This window comes from Myotis yumanensis, unplaced genomic scaffold (assembly GCF_028538775.1).
Source record: "Myotis yumanensis isolate MYYU_CA2020_CCGP unplaced genomic scaffold, mMyoYum1.0.hap1 SCAF_16, whole genome shotgun sequence".
In the NCBI taxonomy this organism is placed as follows: domain Eukaryota; kingdom Metazoa; phylum Chordata; class Mammalia; order Chiroptera; family Vespertilionidae; genus Myotis; species Myotis yumanensis.
The window spans coordinates 48,916,597-48,929,145 of NW_027223767.1; the positions used below are offsets into that span (position 1 = coordinate 48,916,597).

A 12,549-nucleotide genomic window follows, 5' to 3' on the forward strand; every position below is an offset into this window, starting at 1 on the left:
TAGATGCTGCCCTTGGGGGATGATGCTGAGAGTGCGGACTTGGGGGGCGGGGGGTGGGAGAAAGTGTTCTGCAATGACAGCGGGCATCGGGAGGACCAGGGGAGACGTAGCTACACTCGGGGTGTCTTTCCTTTCCTGGGAGGGGGCAGGTGGGGCGTCCACGATCGTGGAGAGCTCCTGGGGCCTCTCACTCAGGTGGGTCTGCCCAGCCTTGGCCGGGCCCGTCTCCCCTTGGGGGCAAGTGGGTATCATGGCTTCGGCTGTGCCAGGAACGGCTGGCTTCAGATGGCAGTCGGCCCGTTTGCAAAACTGTGCGAGTTATTGGCCTCCTGCTGTGATTGGCGGAAACCCTGTGTCCCCACCTCCTTTCTCGCCAGCGTGCCCTCGTCCGGGCTGTGGGCCCTGGCCCCTGCCTGTGCTGAGCGTTCCACTCACTGGGGTGGAAAGCCATTTCTGGGACAGGGTGAGGCCGGGTGGGCACTGCCTGCTCTGCGGCCCTCCCCAGCCGGGCACTGCTGGCCCTCCAACCCCCGTCCTCCCGTCCCCCACGCAGAGGGCCGCTACCTGGTGTACAGGCCGTTCTTCCGGCAGAAGGAGTTCTTGACGGAGAGGCGCCGGTTGTTGAGTTCCAGGGCAGGGAAACTGCTCTCATCCAAGCTCATCATTTCGCCGTGGCCCAGGGCACCAGCCTTGCCACTGTTCCCTGGGGGGGCAGGTTGGCATGGCTCGGTCACGCCATCCCTTCACGCTGGGCAGCGTCCCCTCCCCCGCCTCCCTTCTCCCCACCTGGCCGGCTGCCCCCTCTGTCTCTTGCTAGAGCTGAAACCAGACTAGGAGACGAGACTGGGTAGGAAGCCCGGGCTGCCCCACCTGTGGGAGCAGATGCACTTCCAGGAGAGACACCTCCACCCGCCCCTGCGAAAGGGAGGTGGACACGGGAAGGCCCAGCCCCGCCGGCAGCCTGGGTGCTGGCTCACCCGAGTCCGTCTTCTTGGCGTACTTCTTGCTCTGGCCCCGGATGATGAGCACGAAGACCAGGAGCAGGATGAAGATGAGGCCGACCAGGGCGACGACCACCAGGAACCACCACTCCTCGTAGAACGGGTTGGTTTTCTGGGCTGGAACACGGGTGGGGCGTCAGGGCCAGGGTGCTCGGCCCCTCTTGCCTCCAAACCTCCCGTGCAGCGGGGTCCCTACTTCCTGCTCTCAGTCTATGGGTAGGCGGGGCCTGTGCCCTCTGAAGGAGGTCAAGCCTACGACAACGTTGGGAGGGGCAATCATCTCAAGTGCCAGCTCGGATCAGCTGGGCTCCCTGGAGGCTGTTTCGAGTGCTGAGGTTGCTTCTGGACTCACGAGGAAACAGTGCCGGGATTGATTAGTGATGTCTGCTGGAGACACGGGCTGCAGTGAAGGGATGGTGTGTTTGCTATTTTTTCTTTTTTTATATAAAAATATGTTTTTTTTATTGATTTCAGAGAGGAAGGGAGAGGGAGAGAGAGATAGAAATATCAATGATGAGAGAGAATCATTGATCGGCTGCCTCCTGCACACCTCACACTGGGGATTGAACCTGCAACCCAGGCATGTGCCTCGACCGGGAATCAAACCATGACCTCCTGGTCGAAGCTTAACCACTGAGCCATGCCGGCCGGGCTCCTTTTACCTTTCCATTGCCGCCCGCGGCCTGCCTGGACAGGCAGAGCCAACTGTGCGTTGGGAAGGTGCTTGTCTGGCCTGTGGTGGGCCCGGGAGGGTCTGTCCCCAGGGTCAGTTGGGACGGAATCTTTTTCTGGTAGCAGAAAGCAGGGTGGTTGGGAGAGGACATGGGTGGGTCTTTCAAATGCCTCTCCAGGGAGGGCTCCCCTTCTTTGAAGCCCCCAGTACTTGCTTTCTGTACCCGGCCCGTCTAATCCACGCTGCTGCCCGAGGCGGGGCTGGCTCCTATTTCAGCCCTCAAGCATTTATTTATTTCCCACGATCGGTGCTGTCAATCTGGCAAGGGTGGGAGTGTGTGGGAGGAGGGAGGCAGCGGGGGTTGGAAACTCCCCCGGTGAGTAGAAACTCTGAGTTACATGTCTGCCCTGGGGGAAGAGGCCTTGGTATTAAGTGGTCAGCGCTTAGCTTTGGGGTCATGGGTTTTGGTCATAGAGGCCCTTATGAGCTGAGACACGCCGGACGTGAAGAACGGGGAGAGAAGGGGAGGATAGCAGGCCACCCCACCGGGGCCCTGCTTGGTCAGGTGGTCCAGGCCTGTCTGTGTGTGCTCTGTGGGCTGCTGACTGTCTGTTTGGGGCTCGGTTTCTATGGAGACACACAGTTTATGGCCTGGTGCCCTTGAATCTCCTGGCTGAGGAGCTCAGGAAGCTCCCATGTTGGGCCCACTGATTCGTCCACAAGCCGGCTGGGCCCCCTGCCCAGGGCTTCGAAGTCCTTGAAAAGGAACCCACAGGAGCCACTGTCCGTCCCCAGTTTCTTCCGAAGCTGAACCCTGACTTGGGCCCTGGCCCAGGGCTCGCTGCTTCGGGGCACTGAGGGGACAGTGCATTTCGGGCCCCACCCCAGTGCTCCCAGGGCTCTGCTGCCTCCCTTCCTTCCCCACTGTCCAGCCCCTGCACCCCTCACCCACAGGCTGGTACCTGGCACCGACTGGGAGGGGCTGCTGGGGGTGCCGAAGCCGTAGTCGTTGACTGCAATGACCCGGAAGTCGTAGCTCACGCCTGGCTTCAGGATGTCCATGCTGAACGTGTAGGAGGTCACCTCCTTGGGGATGTCTTTGATGAGGATGTCCCACAGCCCCTCGTCTGCAAGAGCGCAGGAGGGAGGCCCCCCGTGAGGGGAGGCCCCGTCCTACCTGTCGCTCCCTGAGAGCGGCTTGTCAGGTCACCTGTCAACTCCACTCCCCAGTGTGGGGGAGGCCCCCAGGAGGTCCTCAGGAGGTGACAGATACTTTTAGTCTGTTTGTTAAGATTCTATAAAACATTAAACATGTATAACATGCAGAACAGATTGCAACAAGCAACCTGATATCACCATCTAGACCAGTGATGGCGAACCTATGACACACGTGTCAGGGGTGACACGCGAACTCATTTTTTTGGTTGATTTTTCTTTGTTAAATGGCATTTAAATATATAAAATAAATATCAAAAATATAAGTCTTTGTTTTACTATGGTTGCAAAGATCAAAAAATTTCTATATGTGACACGGCACCAGAGTTAAGTTAGGGTTTTTCAAAATGCTGACACGCCGAGCTCAAAAGGTTCGCCATCGCTGATCTAGACAAAGAGATGAGCCTTTTCAGCCCTTATAGGCAGAATTCTGCATATTACTCTTTTAAAAAAATATATTCTTATTGATTTCAGAGAGGAAGGGAGAGGGAGAGAGATATAGAAACATCAAGGATGAGAGAGAATTGATCGGCTGCCTCCTACATGTCCTGCACTGGGGATCCAGCCCACAACCCGGGCATGTGCCCTTGACTGGGAATAAACAGTGATGTCCTGGTTCATGCTGACTGGGCCTGCATATACTTTTTCCATTGCATTGCAAAGTGCTCCTCAACATTTGGCTGCCTCAGATGTCATCATCTGGTGCCCCCTCCTGTACTTAATCAGACCCCCAGGTTCCTGGTCCCCATCCCTTTTCAAAGCACACACAGTAGTGGCATCAGACAAGAAGAGGACTGTGTTTGAACAGCTGCAGAAGGGATTGGGGTGACCGTGAGGGTTTGGTCAAGTTGCCTGGATTGGATGGGACCATCCTTAGGTCCCTCCATGCTGAGGAGCAGGGGTCAGAGGAGTAGCAGGGACCAGAGAGGGCGGAAGGGATCCCCTTCTGTACTCCACCCATGTTGTCTCCAACTTTTGAGCTCTTGACTTCCCTCTCAGACCCCCAACCCCCACCTTCCGTCTTAACTATTAGCCCACGATTAAGGCAGTGGCTCTTCACCCTTTCCCACAGCCTGCCGTCCCCAGCACCAGCCTTCCGCCACGGCTCTGAGTCCTGATCCTTCCGGGGATCCTGGCTCGGTCCCTCCTCTCACCCTAGTCCTTGATCCCACCCGTGTGGACCAACTCACGCCCCCCCAACCCGGAACACCAGGCCCCACGCCAGGCCTCCCAAGAAACAGTGGAAAATCAACAGGCCGGAGTCTATTCTGGAGCCAACATTCCACAGCCTGGCACCCTGGCCGGCCAGCTCGGGTGGAAAAATCAGGCTCGGGCCCTGGTTGGGAGAAGCACACGGCCGTCTCCAGGCCAACTCAGCAGCGGGCACTGGAGGGCCGGGCGGGACCATCTGGAGTGGGGAGAGAGCCAGCCGTACGCACACCTTCCGGCTACAGGCTGGCTCTGAGCTGCGGTATGTGTTAGCTATTGGTGACTGTACTCATGCGCCTAAGATTAGGGCAAAGACGGGGTGGTAGCTGCCTCCTGGAACCCCTGAAATGAACTACTTGTATTGAGATGACCAGGGCTTGCCTGCCCCAAGGAGTTAACATGTCCCCGGGATGCTCTGATGCCCCCTTAGAAATGTCACCTCCTGCCATGCCCGGCTACTTCCCATTGTGACTGCCACTTGCTGCTCCTGCAGGAGCAGCAGAGACTGCGTTTAGTGTCTCAGCTTCAGTGGCCTAATCATGGGTCCACGGAAGACCAGGAACAAGCCTCCGGCTCTGCCGACTCTGGCATCTCTGATGAACTGGGAAGCCTAGCAACAGGGGAGCTGGCAGTGGCTCCGCGGGTAAGGGGAGCCGGGAGGCGCAGGTGTCGCGGCGACTGTGAAACGGGAGTGTGCAGAGCAGCCCCTGCAGCGGCTCATCGGCCGCTCATCTGCCGATGGCTTGGGAAGTTCTTGTGATTCGATTTCAGGCTTGACAGGACAGGTTGGTGCGATTACAGGAGCTGCCAAGCCAGTCCTGAGGGCGGAGACGGGCCTTAAAGAGGCAGCTGGGTCTCGGGGGGACAGCCGGCCTCCTTAGGGGGCGCTGGTCAGTGGGGCTGCCTGGAGGACATGGGTGTTTAACCTCTGTGAGCTCAACTCTTTTCTCCTCTGGGTTCTTTTTCTTAAATCCTCACCCGAGGATATTTTCCCATTGATTTTTAGAGAGAGTGGAAGAGAGAGGGAAAGACAGAGAGAAACATCGATGTGAGAGAAACACGAGCCCGGACCACGGCCCAGCCTGGGGAGGGGCCTGCGACTGCAGTACGTGACCTTGTCCGGAATCGAACCCAGGACCCTTTGTTCCGCAGGCTGACGCTCTATTCACTGAGACAATCGGCTAGGGCTCCCCTGGCTTCTTGAATGACCCTCCACCTGAGTGGTTCCTCACCGGGCGCTAGGTGCTGCTCTCTGGGGACTTCTGGGGTGATCCTTAACTAAGGGTGCCCCTCCCTGCTCCCCACTCCCACAGCCACCTATAGCTTCGCCTGGAGAAGCACCCGCGCCATCGCAGGTGCCGATGACAGGAGCGCACCAGGTGGAGGGACTCGGGAAGGAGGCAGGAAGTGAGACGTGGCTCCACGGGGACAGCGGCTCAGCCAGGGCGGGCGTACCTGACGGCCTGGCCTCTATGACGTAGCGGGTGACGGGCCCTTTGCCGGGGTCTCCACTGGACCAGTGGATGGCGATGGCGGAGCTGTACCGCACGATGATGGGCACTCCAGGCGGTCCCGGGGCACCTGCAAACGGCACACGTGGGCCAGGGATGCGGGGCACCGACGGGCACCCTGCCTGCCTCCCGGTGCCCCAGCTGGAGGGGCTGGCCGAGTCCCGGGAAACCCTGCAGGATGAGGCTGGGGGAGTGTGTCTAAGGCTTGACCTGATGATTCTTCTCTGTGTCTTACTCCCTCTTTCCCCCCAATTCCAAGTTTCAGGGCAGGAGAGGGACCTTGGGGTGATGTCAGAAAGGTCCCTGGAGCAGATTCAGGAGACCCGGGTGCTTAGTCCAACCCAGAACCATTAGATGGGTGGCTGATCAGTTCACATAGCCCTCCGGTGCCTCAGTTCCCCACCTGTACAGGCCTTTTGGAATGCAAGGCCTGAAGGGATGTGTCATGGGGCAGTGGAGGTGGGTAGGACAATGGCAGAGCAGGCCCATGATAGGGGGAGGTTGCTTTTGGGGGGCTGAGTGGGCCCCTGACATCTCCCCTCCTGGCCTATGAGGGCACTGTCCCCCCCACTGCCTGTCTGAAATCCTCCAGCGCAGCCGCACTGGCTGTAAGGCAGGCGGAGAGGAGGCTGGGCCGCGGGAGGACCTGGACCCTGCTGCTTGGAGAGGGAGGAAAGCCGGGCTCCAGGGCCAGTTCTCCTGGCGAGGCAGGCGGTCAGGTAGCAGCCAGCCCGGGAGCCGGAGCAGCAGGCAGCTCACTCGGTAGTAAGAGGAGGGAGCCGGTTTTATCTGCCCCAGGTCCCGGGCCCCTTCTGTCTGGGGTGTCCTGCAGCACAGGCCAGTGCCTGTCCTCTGGCCCCCACTGTCCCCCTGGGCCCCGACCCTGAGTGCTGTCACTCATTTGACGTGTAGCCCTGCCTGCTCAGAGCCGGGCACACAGTAGGTGCTTCCCATGTGCTGGTGGGGAGGGAGGAGCACAGGGAGCCAGTGATGGGTGACTGGCTGCTGAGCGAGTACGGGTGGCCCTGGTGGACGCCTCTGGGAAAGGGGCCGCGAGTCCAGCTTCGGATGGAAGATCCCTGGGCCCAGGAGCTGGCGGGCCGGACCGGAGGCCAGGGACTCAGTGACAGAGCTGGGCAGCCCAATGCCCGCCCGCCCCCAGTCCCCACCCACGACCTTGAGGACTGCATTTCCTTCCTTCCTTCCTTCCCTCATGTGTGTCCTGCCCGCAGTGGGACAGCCCCAGGGAGGTGTGAAGGGTGGGGCGAGGCTTTTAGGACCCTGAGTTCTCGCTCAGGGCTGAGAGACGGAGCTGTCAGTCGTCTCCTGGACCACTGCCTGGCTTGGGGGGAGGGGAGGGAGGCGCATGGGAGCTGCTTTTCCTCCCTGCAGACCCTCTTCACTCACACCTGCAGTGGGCAGCTCGGCTCTTCCTTACCGCCCCCCCCCCCCCCCCCCCCCACCTTCCTGTCCCCTGGCCTGCCTGGCCTGCACCCAGGACTCAGGTTAGAACAGTCTGTCCAGATGGGCATCTCCTGTCCCCATGCCACTGCTCGGCTGACAGCTCTCTTCCTGCTTTTGTTTCCCAGGAAAGCGGGCTCAGGTGAGAGGCCCACAGGGAGGGGCAAGGGCAGGGCAGGGCAGAGGGGGGCCGGTGGCTCCAGGCAGCTCTCCCTGCAGCTCTGCGGCCTTGTTCCCATGGAGCCTGAGCCACACAGCTTCTCTGCAGAGCCAGGGGCAGGAAGGGAAGGTGCCCAGAAAGAGAAAGTGAAGGGCGGCCTGAAACAGCTGGGAGGGCAAACCCATCGTGCAGGTGAGCGGCGGGCAAGGCGGCCCCTCGGGGCCCAGCTCACCTTCCAGAGGCCCGGCTAAGCCAGGCGCTGGTGCAAGGAGGCCTGGTCCGTGGGGCAGGGAGGAGGGGAGGGGAGGGATTTCAGGAAAAGTGTGGGATGGGCTGTGTTCTCTCAGGAAGGGAGGGAAGAGAGTGGCCAGGGAGGCAGGTGGCTTTTGTGTTCAGGAGGGGACATTCTGCAGGGGTGACAGGGCCTTTGGAGAGCTAAGCCCCAAACACCCCCCAGCCCAAGGACGACCTGAAGAGACCCCCTCGGTCTTGTTCAAATGCACATTCCCAAGCAGATGCTCAGAGATTCCGATTTCCTGGGGCCCAGGAACCTGCACTTATAAAAAGAACCCCAGGGGTTCTGACCTCAGTGGCACCCTGAGACACTTCTGATATCATGGGTGACCCTGACAGCCCAGCCACCTTCTCCCTCACCTCCATCAACGCACTGCACAGGCCCACGCTGTGCTCTTGAGGTGCGGTGTGTCTGCCTGTGTCTGCTGTCCCCTGGCCCGGGAGCTCCTCCGGGGACCCCATCTTGCTCTTCCCGGTATCTGGACACCCCTTCTCACGTGGGGGGCTGAATGCCGTGTGTGGAGGGCGGCAGGTCCCCGGCCCGCCGATGCTCCCCTACCTTCGCCCGGGCCCGTGGTGACGTTGGCCTCGATCTCGGGCCCGTAGGTGAAGGTCTTGGCTCTGATGCGGAACCGGTAGGTCATGCCCTCCGCCAGGTCCTTCACCTTCAGCCACAGGGGGCTGTTCCCCTTCACGTCCACCGTCACAATCTTGCTGACTCCTGGGGGGAAAGCAGAGGATGTGGGCACTGTGGGGTCGGCAGGGGCCTGGGGGCGGGGGCAGTGGACACGAGGCCAGGCTGGCACCCTCGCCCACACAGCAGTGTCTCCCAGACTGATTCTCAGGCCACAGTCCTCCAGGCTGTGCCTAGATCGTGGGCAGCAAACTGCGGCTCACAAGCCACATGCGGCTCTTTGGACCCTTGAGTGTGGCTCTTCCTAAGCCTTAGGAGTACCCTAATTAAGTTAATAACAATGTACCTACCTAAATAATTTAAGTTTAAAATATTTGGCTCTCAAAAGAAATTTCAATCGTTGTACTGTTGATATTTGGCTCTGTTGACTAATGAGTTTGCCGACCACTGGCCTAGGAGAAAGGGCCCCACGGCAAACAGGCTTCAGAAAGGCTACATACTGTCTGCCTCCGAAATGACCACAGGTCCTTTTCCATCTGGAGGGAAAAGCAATGCACCATCCGCTTAACTTAATAATTGTGCCCAATACATTTTATAGCCCATTTTTGTTCCCCTCGTCACATCCTGTCGAACTCCAACTCCATCTTTCAGGAAGTGCTTCTGTAAAGACAGCGTAGCCCAGAGTTGGAGGGAACACACCTGCAGCCAGCTGAGGACAACCTGAGCCCCTACAGCCAGGACAACCTGATCCCCCACAGCCAGGACAGCCTGAGCCCCGACAGCCAGGACAACCTGAGCCCCGACAGCCAGGACAACCTGGATCCCTACAGCCAGGACAACCTGAGCCCCGACAGCCAGGACAACCTGAGCCCCTACAGCCAGGACAACCGGAGCCCCTACAGCCAGGACAACTTGAGCCCCTACAGCCAGGACAATCTGAGCCCCTACAGCCAGGACAACCTGATCCCCCACAGCCAGGACAGCCTGAGCCCCGACAGCCAGGACAACCTGAGCCCCGACAGCCAGGACAACCAGAGCCCCTACAGCCAGGACAACCTGAGCCCCGACAGCCAGGACAACCGGAGCCCCTACAGCCAGGACAACCGGAGCCCCTACAGCCAGGACAACCTGAGCCCCTACAGCCAGGACAACCGGAGCCCCGACAGCCAGGACAACCTGAGCCTCTACAGCCAGGACAACCTGAGTCCCTACAGCCAGGACAACCGGAGCCCCTACAGCCAGGACAACCGGAGCCCCTACAGCCAGGACAACCTGAGCCTCTACAGCCAGGACAACTTGAGCCCCTACAGCCAGGACAACCTGAGCCCCTACAGCCAGGACAACTTGAGCCCCTACAGCCAGGACAACCTGAGCCTCTACAGCCAGGACAACCTGAGCCCCTACAGCCAGGACAACCTGAGCCCCGACAGCCAGGACAACCTGAGCCCCTACAGCCAGGACAACCGGAGCCCCGACAGCCAGGACAAGTTCAGCATAGCTTGGGCTTCTAATGACAGAGAGAGCTGGGAGCTCACACCAGGGTCCCCCTGTCACTGCACCCCAAACTGTGGCAATTAGAGGGGAGGCCTGGATGGTTTTCAGGAGGTGAGAGTTGGCGCTCTGTGTTTCACAGATCCAAACCACCCCCCGCCCCCGCCAGTTGAGCTGGCAAAGGTTAAACACCCATGTCCTCCAGGCAACCCCACTGACCAGCACCCCGTCAGGAGGCCGCTGTCCCCTCTGAGAGCCAGGACTGGCTTTCAGCTCCCATGGCCACTGAGCACACGGTCACTGCTGGGAGACTGGCTCCGCAGCCTGTGGGCTGCGCTCAGACCCCAGCACTGGCCCCAGGGGCCTTGTGCATGTCCCCTAGCGTCCGTGTGTCCTTCCGCTGAGTGAGGGCATCCGTCGCATCTAAGGCTGGATGTTATGAGGCTAAAAAAACCGGCAGAGCACCCGCCACGTGGTAGGTGCCCGATCTACGCATTGAATAAATAAAGTGCTGAGTGACAGAAGGGGGGCGCTCAAGCGGTGCTTCCTGCAGGAATGAGGAGATCTGGGGGCGACGTGGGGACACGCCCAGGACCGGAGCAGCAGCTCTGGGTACCTGCTCCTTGGCATTTCTGAGCAAACCCCTCATCGGCATGGACCTGGGTTTTCCCTGAGGAAAGGGGGTCCTGGGTGCTCAGGCGGCCTGCTGACCTGAGCCCAGGGCTGAGGCACCCACCAGGGGTGCAGACGCCGCGCTGGCCAGACTGGGTGTCGCCTAGCCGCACGCAGGGCTGCAGGATCCTATCAGCTGGGCCATCACGGGGCAGACGGGAATATGGGAGGGCGTGGGGATGTGGGGTCCAGACTCTGCTGGACAGAGGGACCAAAGGCAAAGCTCTCACGCCTCTCCAAGGGCAGGCCGGGTGGAGGCCACCGTGACGAGCGCGCGTCTGTCGCGTCCCCCTGCGTCCCCTCCCCGTGACCTCTGTCCTCTCCTTCCCGCCCTTGGGAGAGATGGCCCCTTTCCCGGGCCTGCACCTGACCAGGTCTCCCGGGGCCGGTTCCCCTGCTGGCCCAGCACACAGTGCCACTCTGCAGACAGGAGGCTGCTGGCACGCAGGTAGTGGCGGCGAAGACTGAGGGCCATTGTTCCCCGGCTGACCCAGAACTGCTGGCCAGGTTCAGTTGTTGGGGAGCGGGGAGAGGGAGGGGTAAGCCCAAGGTGGTCACCTCTGGCCACCAGGGTGCCAGCTGGTAGGCCAGCCACATCCCCAAGGTCTTGCTGAGCTCTGGAACTGGACGCAGGCTGCTGGGAGCCCAGTCTCCTTCCCGCCTCTCTAAGCCACTAGCTGTAATTCTGGGCTAACCCACCTGGGGGGCCCGGGAGTGGGCCAGGGTCCCAGCCAGGGCCTGGAGGGCGGGGCGGGGGCTACAGAGAGGCTCTGAAGACAGCCCATGGTCAGAGGGAGAACTCTGAGGTCAGGGTTCATGATCAGAGGCTCACAGAGCGAGCGGGGTGCAATGCCCCCCAAACTTGTGCATCCTTCTGGGGAGATGCTCTCGTCTTTCATCAGATTCTCCAAGCGGCTCCTGACTCCACAGAAGGCAGAGAAAGCTGAACCCAGAGAAAGGCTGGACCTAAATTCTGGGGGGCATGCCTAGACCAGGACCATGAGGCACCGCGCCTCCCCCCCCCCCACCCCCCACCCCCCCCCCGCCATCTTCACGGGCTGACAGAGACCTGTCCAGCTTGGGATGCTGTCTCTCTCCCAGGTGTCCCTTCTCCCCGGCCCCCCACCCCCCCGACTGCCATCGACTTTCGGACAAGAAGTTAGGATACCTGGGCTGCTCCTCAGCCTCCCCCCCAACTTGTTTCACCTCAGAATTCCCCTTCCCTTGTCCTGGCCTCAGTTTCCTATTTAGAAGCTGGGAGGTGCTGGCCACATGGACTGCAGTGACGGCGAGGGGACCCCGGCTGGGAGAGAGCCCCCTCAAGGTGGGTGTAAGGCACGCGCTGGGGTCCCACTCACCATCCACGGGGGTGCAGGGCTCGTACACCAGCCGGTAGCCCTCCAGGACGCCGTTGGGGAACTGCGGGGCCTCCCAGGACACGTTCACCGAGGTGGTGGTCAGCTCGCTGAACTTGACTGAGCTGGGAGCACTGGGGGCTGCGGGGGAGACAGCACAGGGTTTTCTTCCTCCTCCCCCGACTTTCAAAGCCCCATTCGGCTCCCAGGAGCCAGCAGGGGTGGGGGCCCGGGAAGCAGAAGAGAGCAGGGCTCTGACAGGACAGGGCAGGGCAGGAGGGGTCGCCAGGGGTTACGGGACCCCCTCCTCTCCACTGCATCTCAACACTTGCTTTCCAACCTCAGAGTCCAAGAATTCTTTGCCTAAAGTTAGAGAACTCGGATTCCTCCTGCTACGGGGCCCCTAACCCTGGCTCAGAGCCCAGGCCCAGCCTGGGTCCTGCCCCGGGGTCTCTGCGGGGCCAGGCCGTGTCCTGGTTTTGTGGGGGCATCTCTCTCAGCTTCCCGGAGAGAGGGCAGGGGGTGCCTGGGCCTCAGAGTATCAGGTGGGCACTGAATAGATGGCAGAGCTGCCGTTTCTCTCGTCTCCGGGGCCAGGGCTCGACGCCCAGAGACCACGCTGTCACACGCAGCCAGAGCCAGGGACAGCCAAGCCCCTGGGAAGAGCCGCCTTTCTGGCCTGAGGGCCCGGGAGCAACCCAACACCATGGGGGTGGGTGCTCCGGGGGCGGACGGGGAAGACGGGAAGGAAGCCTCCGTGGGTAGCATCCCGAGCTGGCTCCAGCGGGATGGCCCGGCTATTATTGTCGGGGCCACCCCCACGGAGCCGGGGCTGACCCCGACCCCACTTCCGCCCAGCTCCGTCCAGCCCTG

General features: G+C 60.9%; 1 protein-coding gene across 1 annotated transcript in view; it reads right to left on the reverse strand.

Annotated features, from left to right (window-relative positions):
• Nucleotides 1–12,549, reverse strand: part of SDK2 (sidekick cell adhesion molecule 2) — a 207,668-nt gene that overhangs the window by 14,078 nt on the left and 181,041 nt on the right. Inside the window, exons 38-43 of the mRNA XM_070393644.1 lie at nt 11,680–11,817; nt 8,084–8,245; nt 5,554–5,679; nt 2,637–2,801; nt 978–1,118; nt 565–703 (exon numbers count right to left, since the gene is read on the reverse strand). Coding sequence (XP_070249745.1) covers nt 565–703; nt 978–1,118; nt 2,637–2,801; nt 5,554–5,679; nt 8,084–8,245; nt 11,680–11,817 — 871 coding nt within the window. The remainder of the gene's footprint in view (nt 1–564; nt 704–977; nt 1,119–2,636; nt 2,802–5,553; nt 5,680–8,083; nt 8,246–11,679; nt 11,818–12,549) is intronic.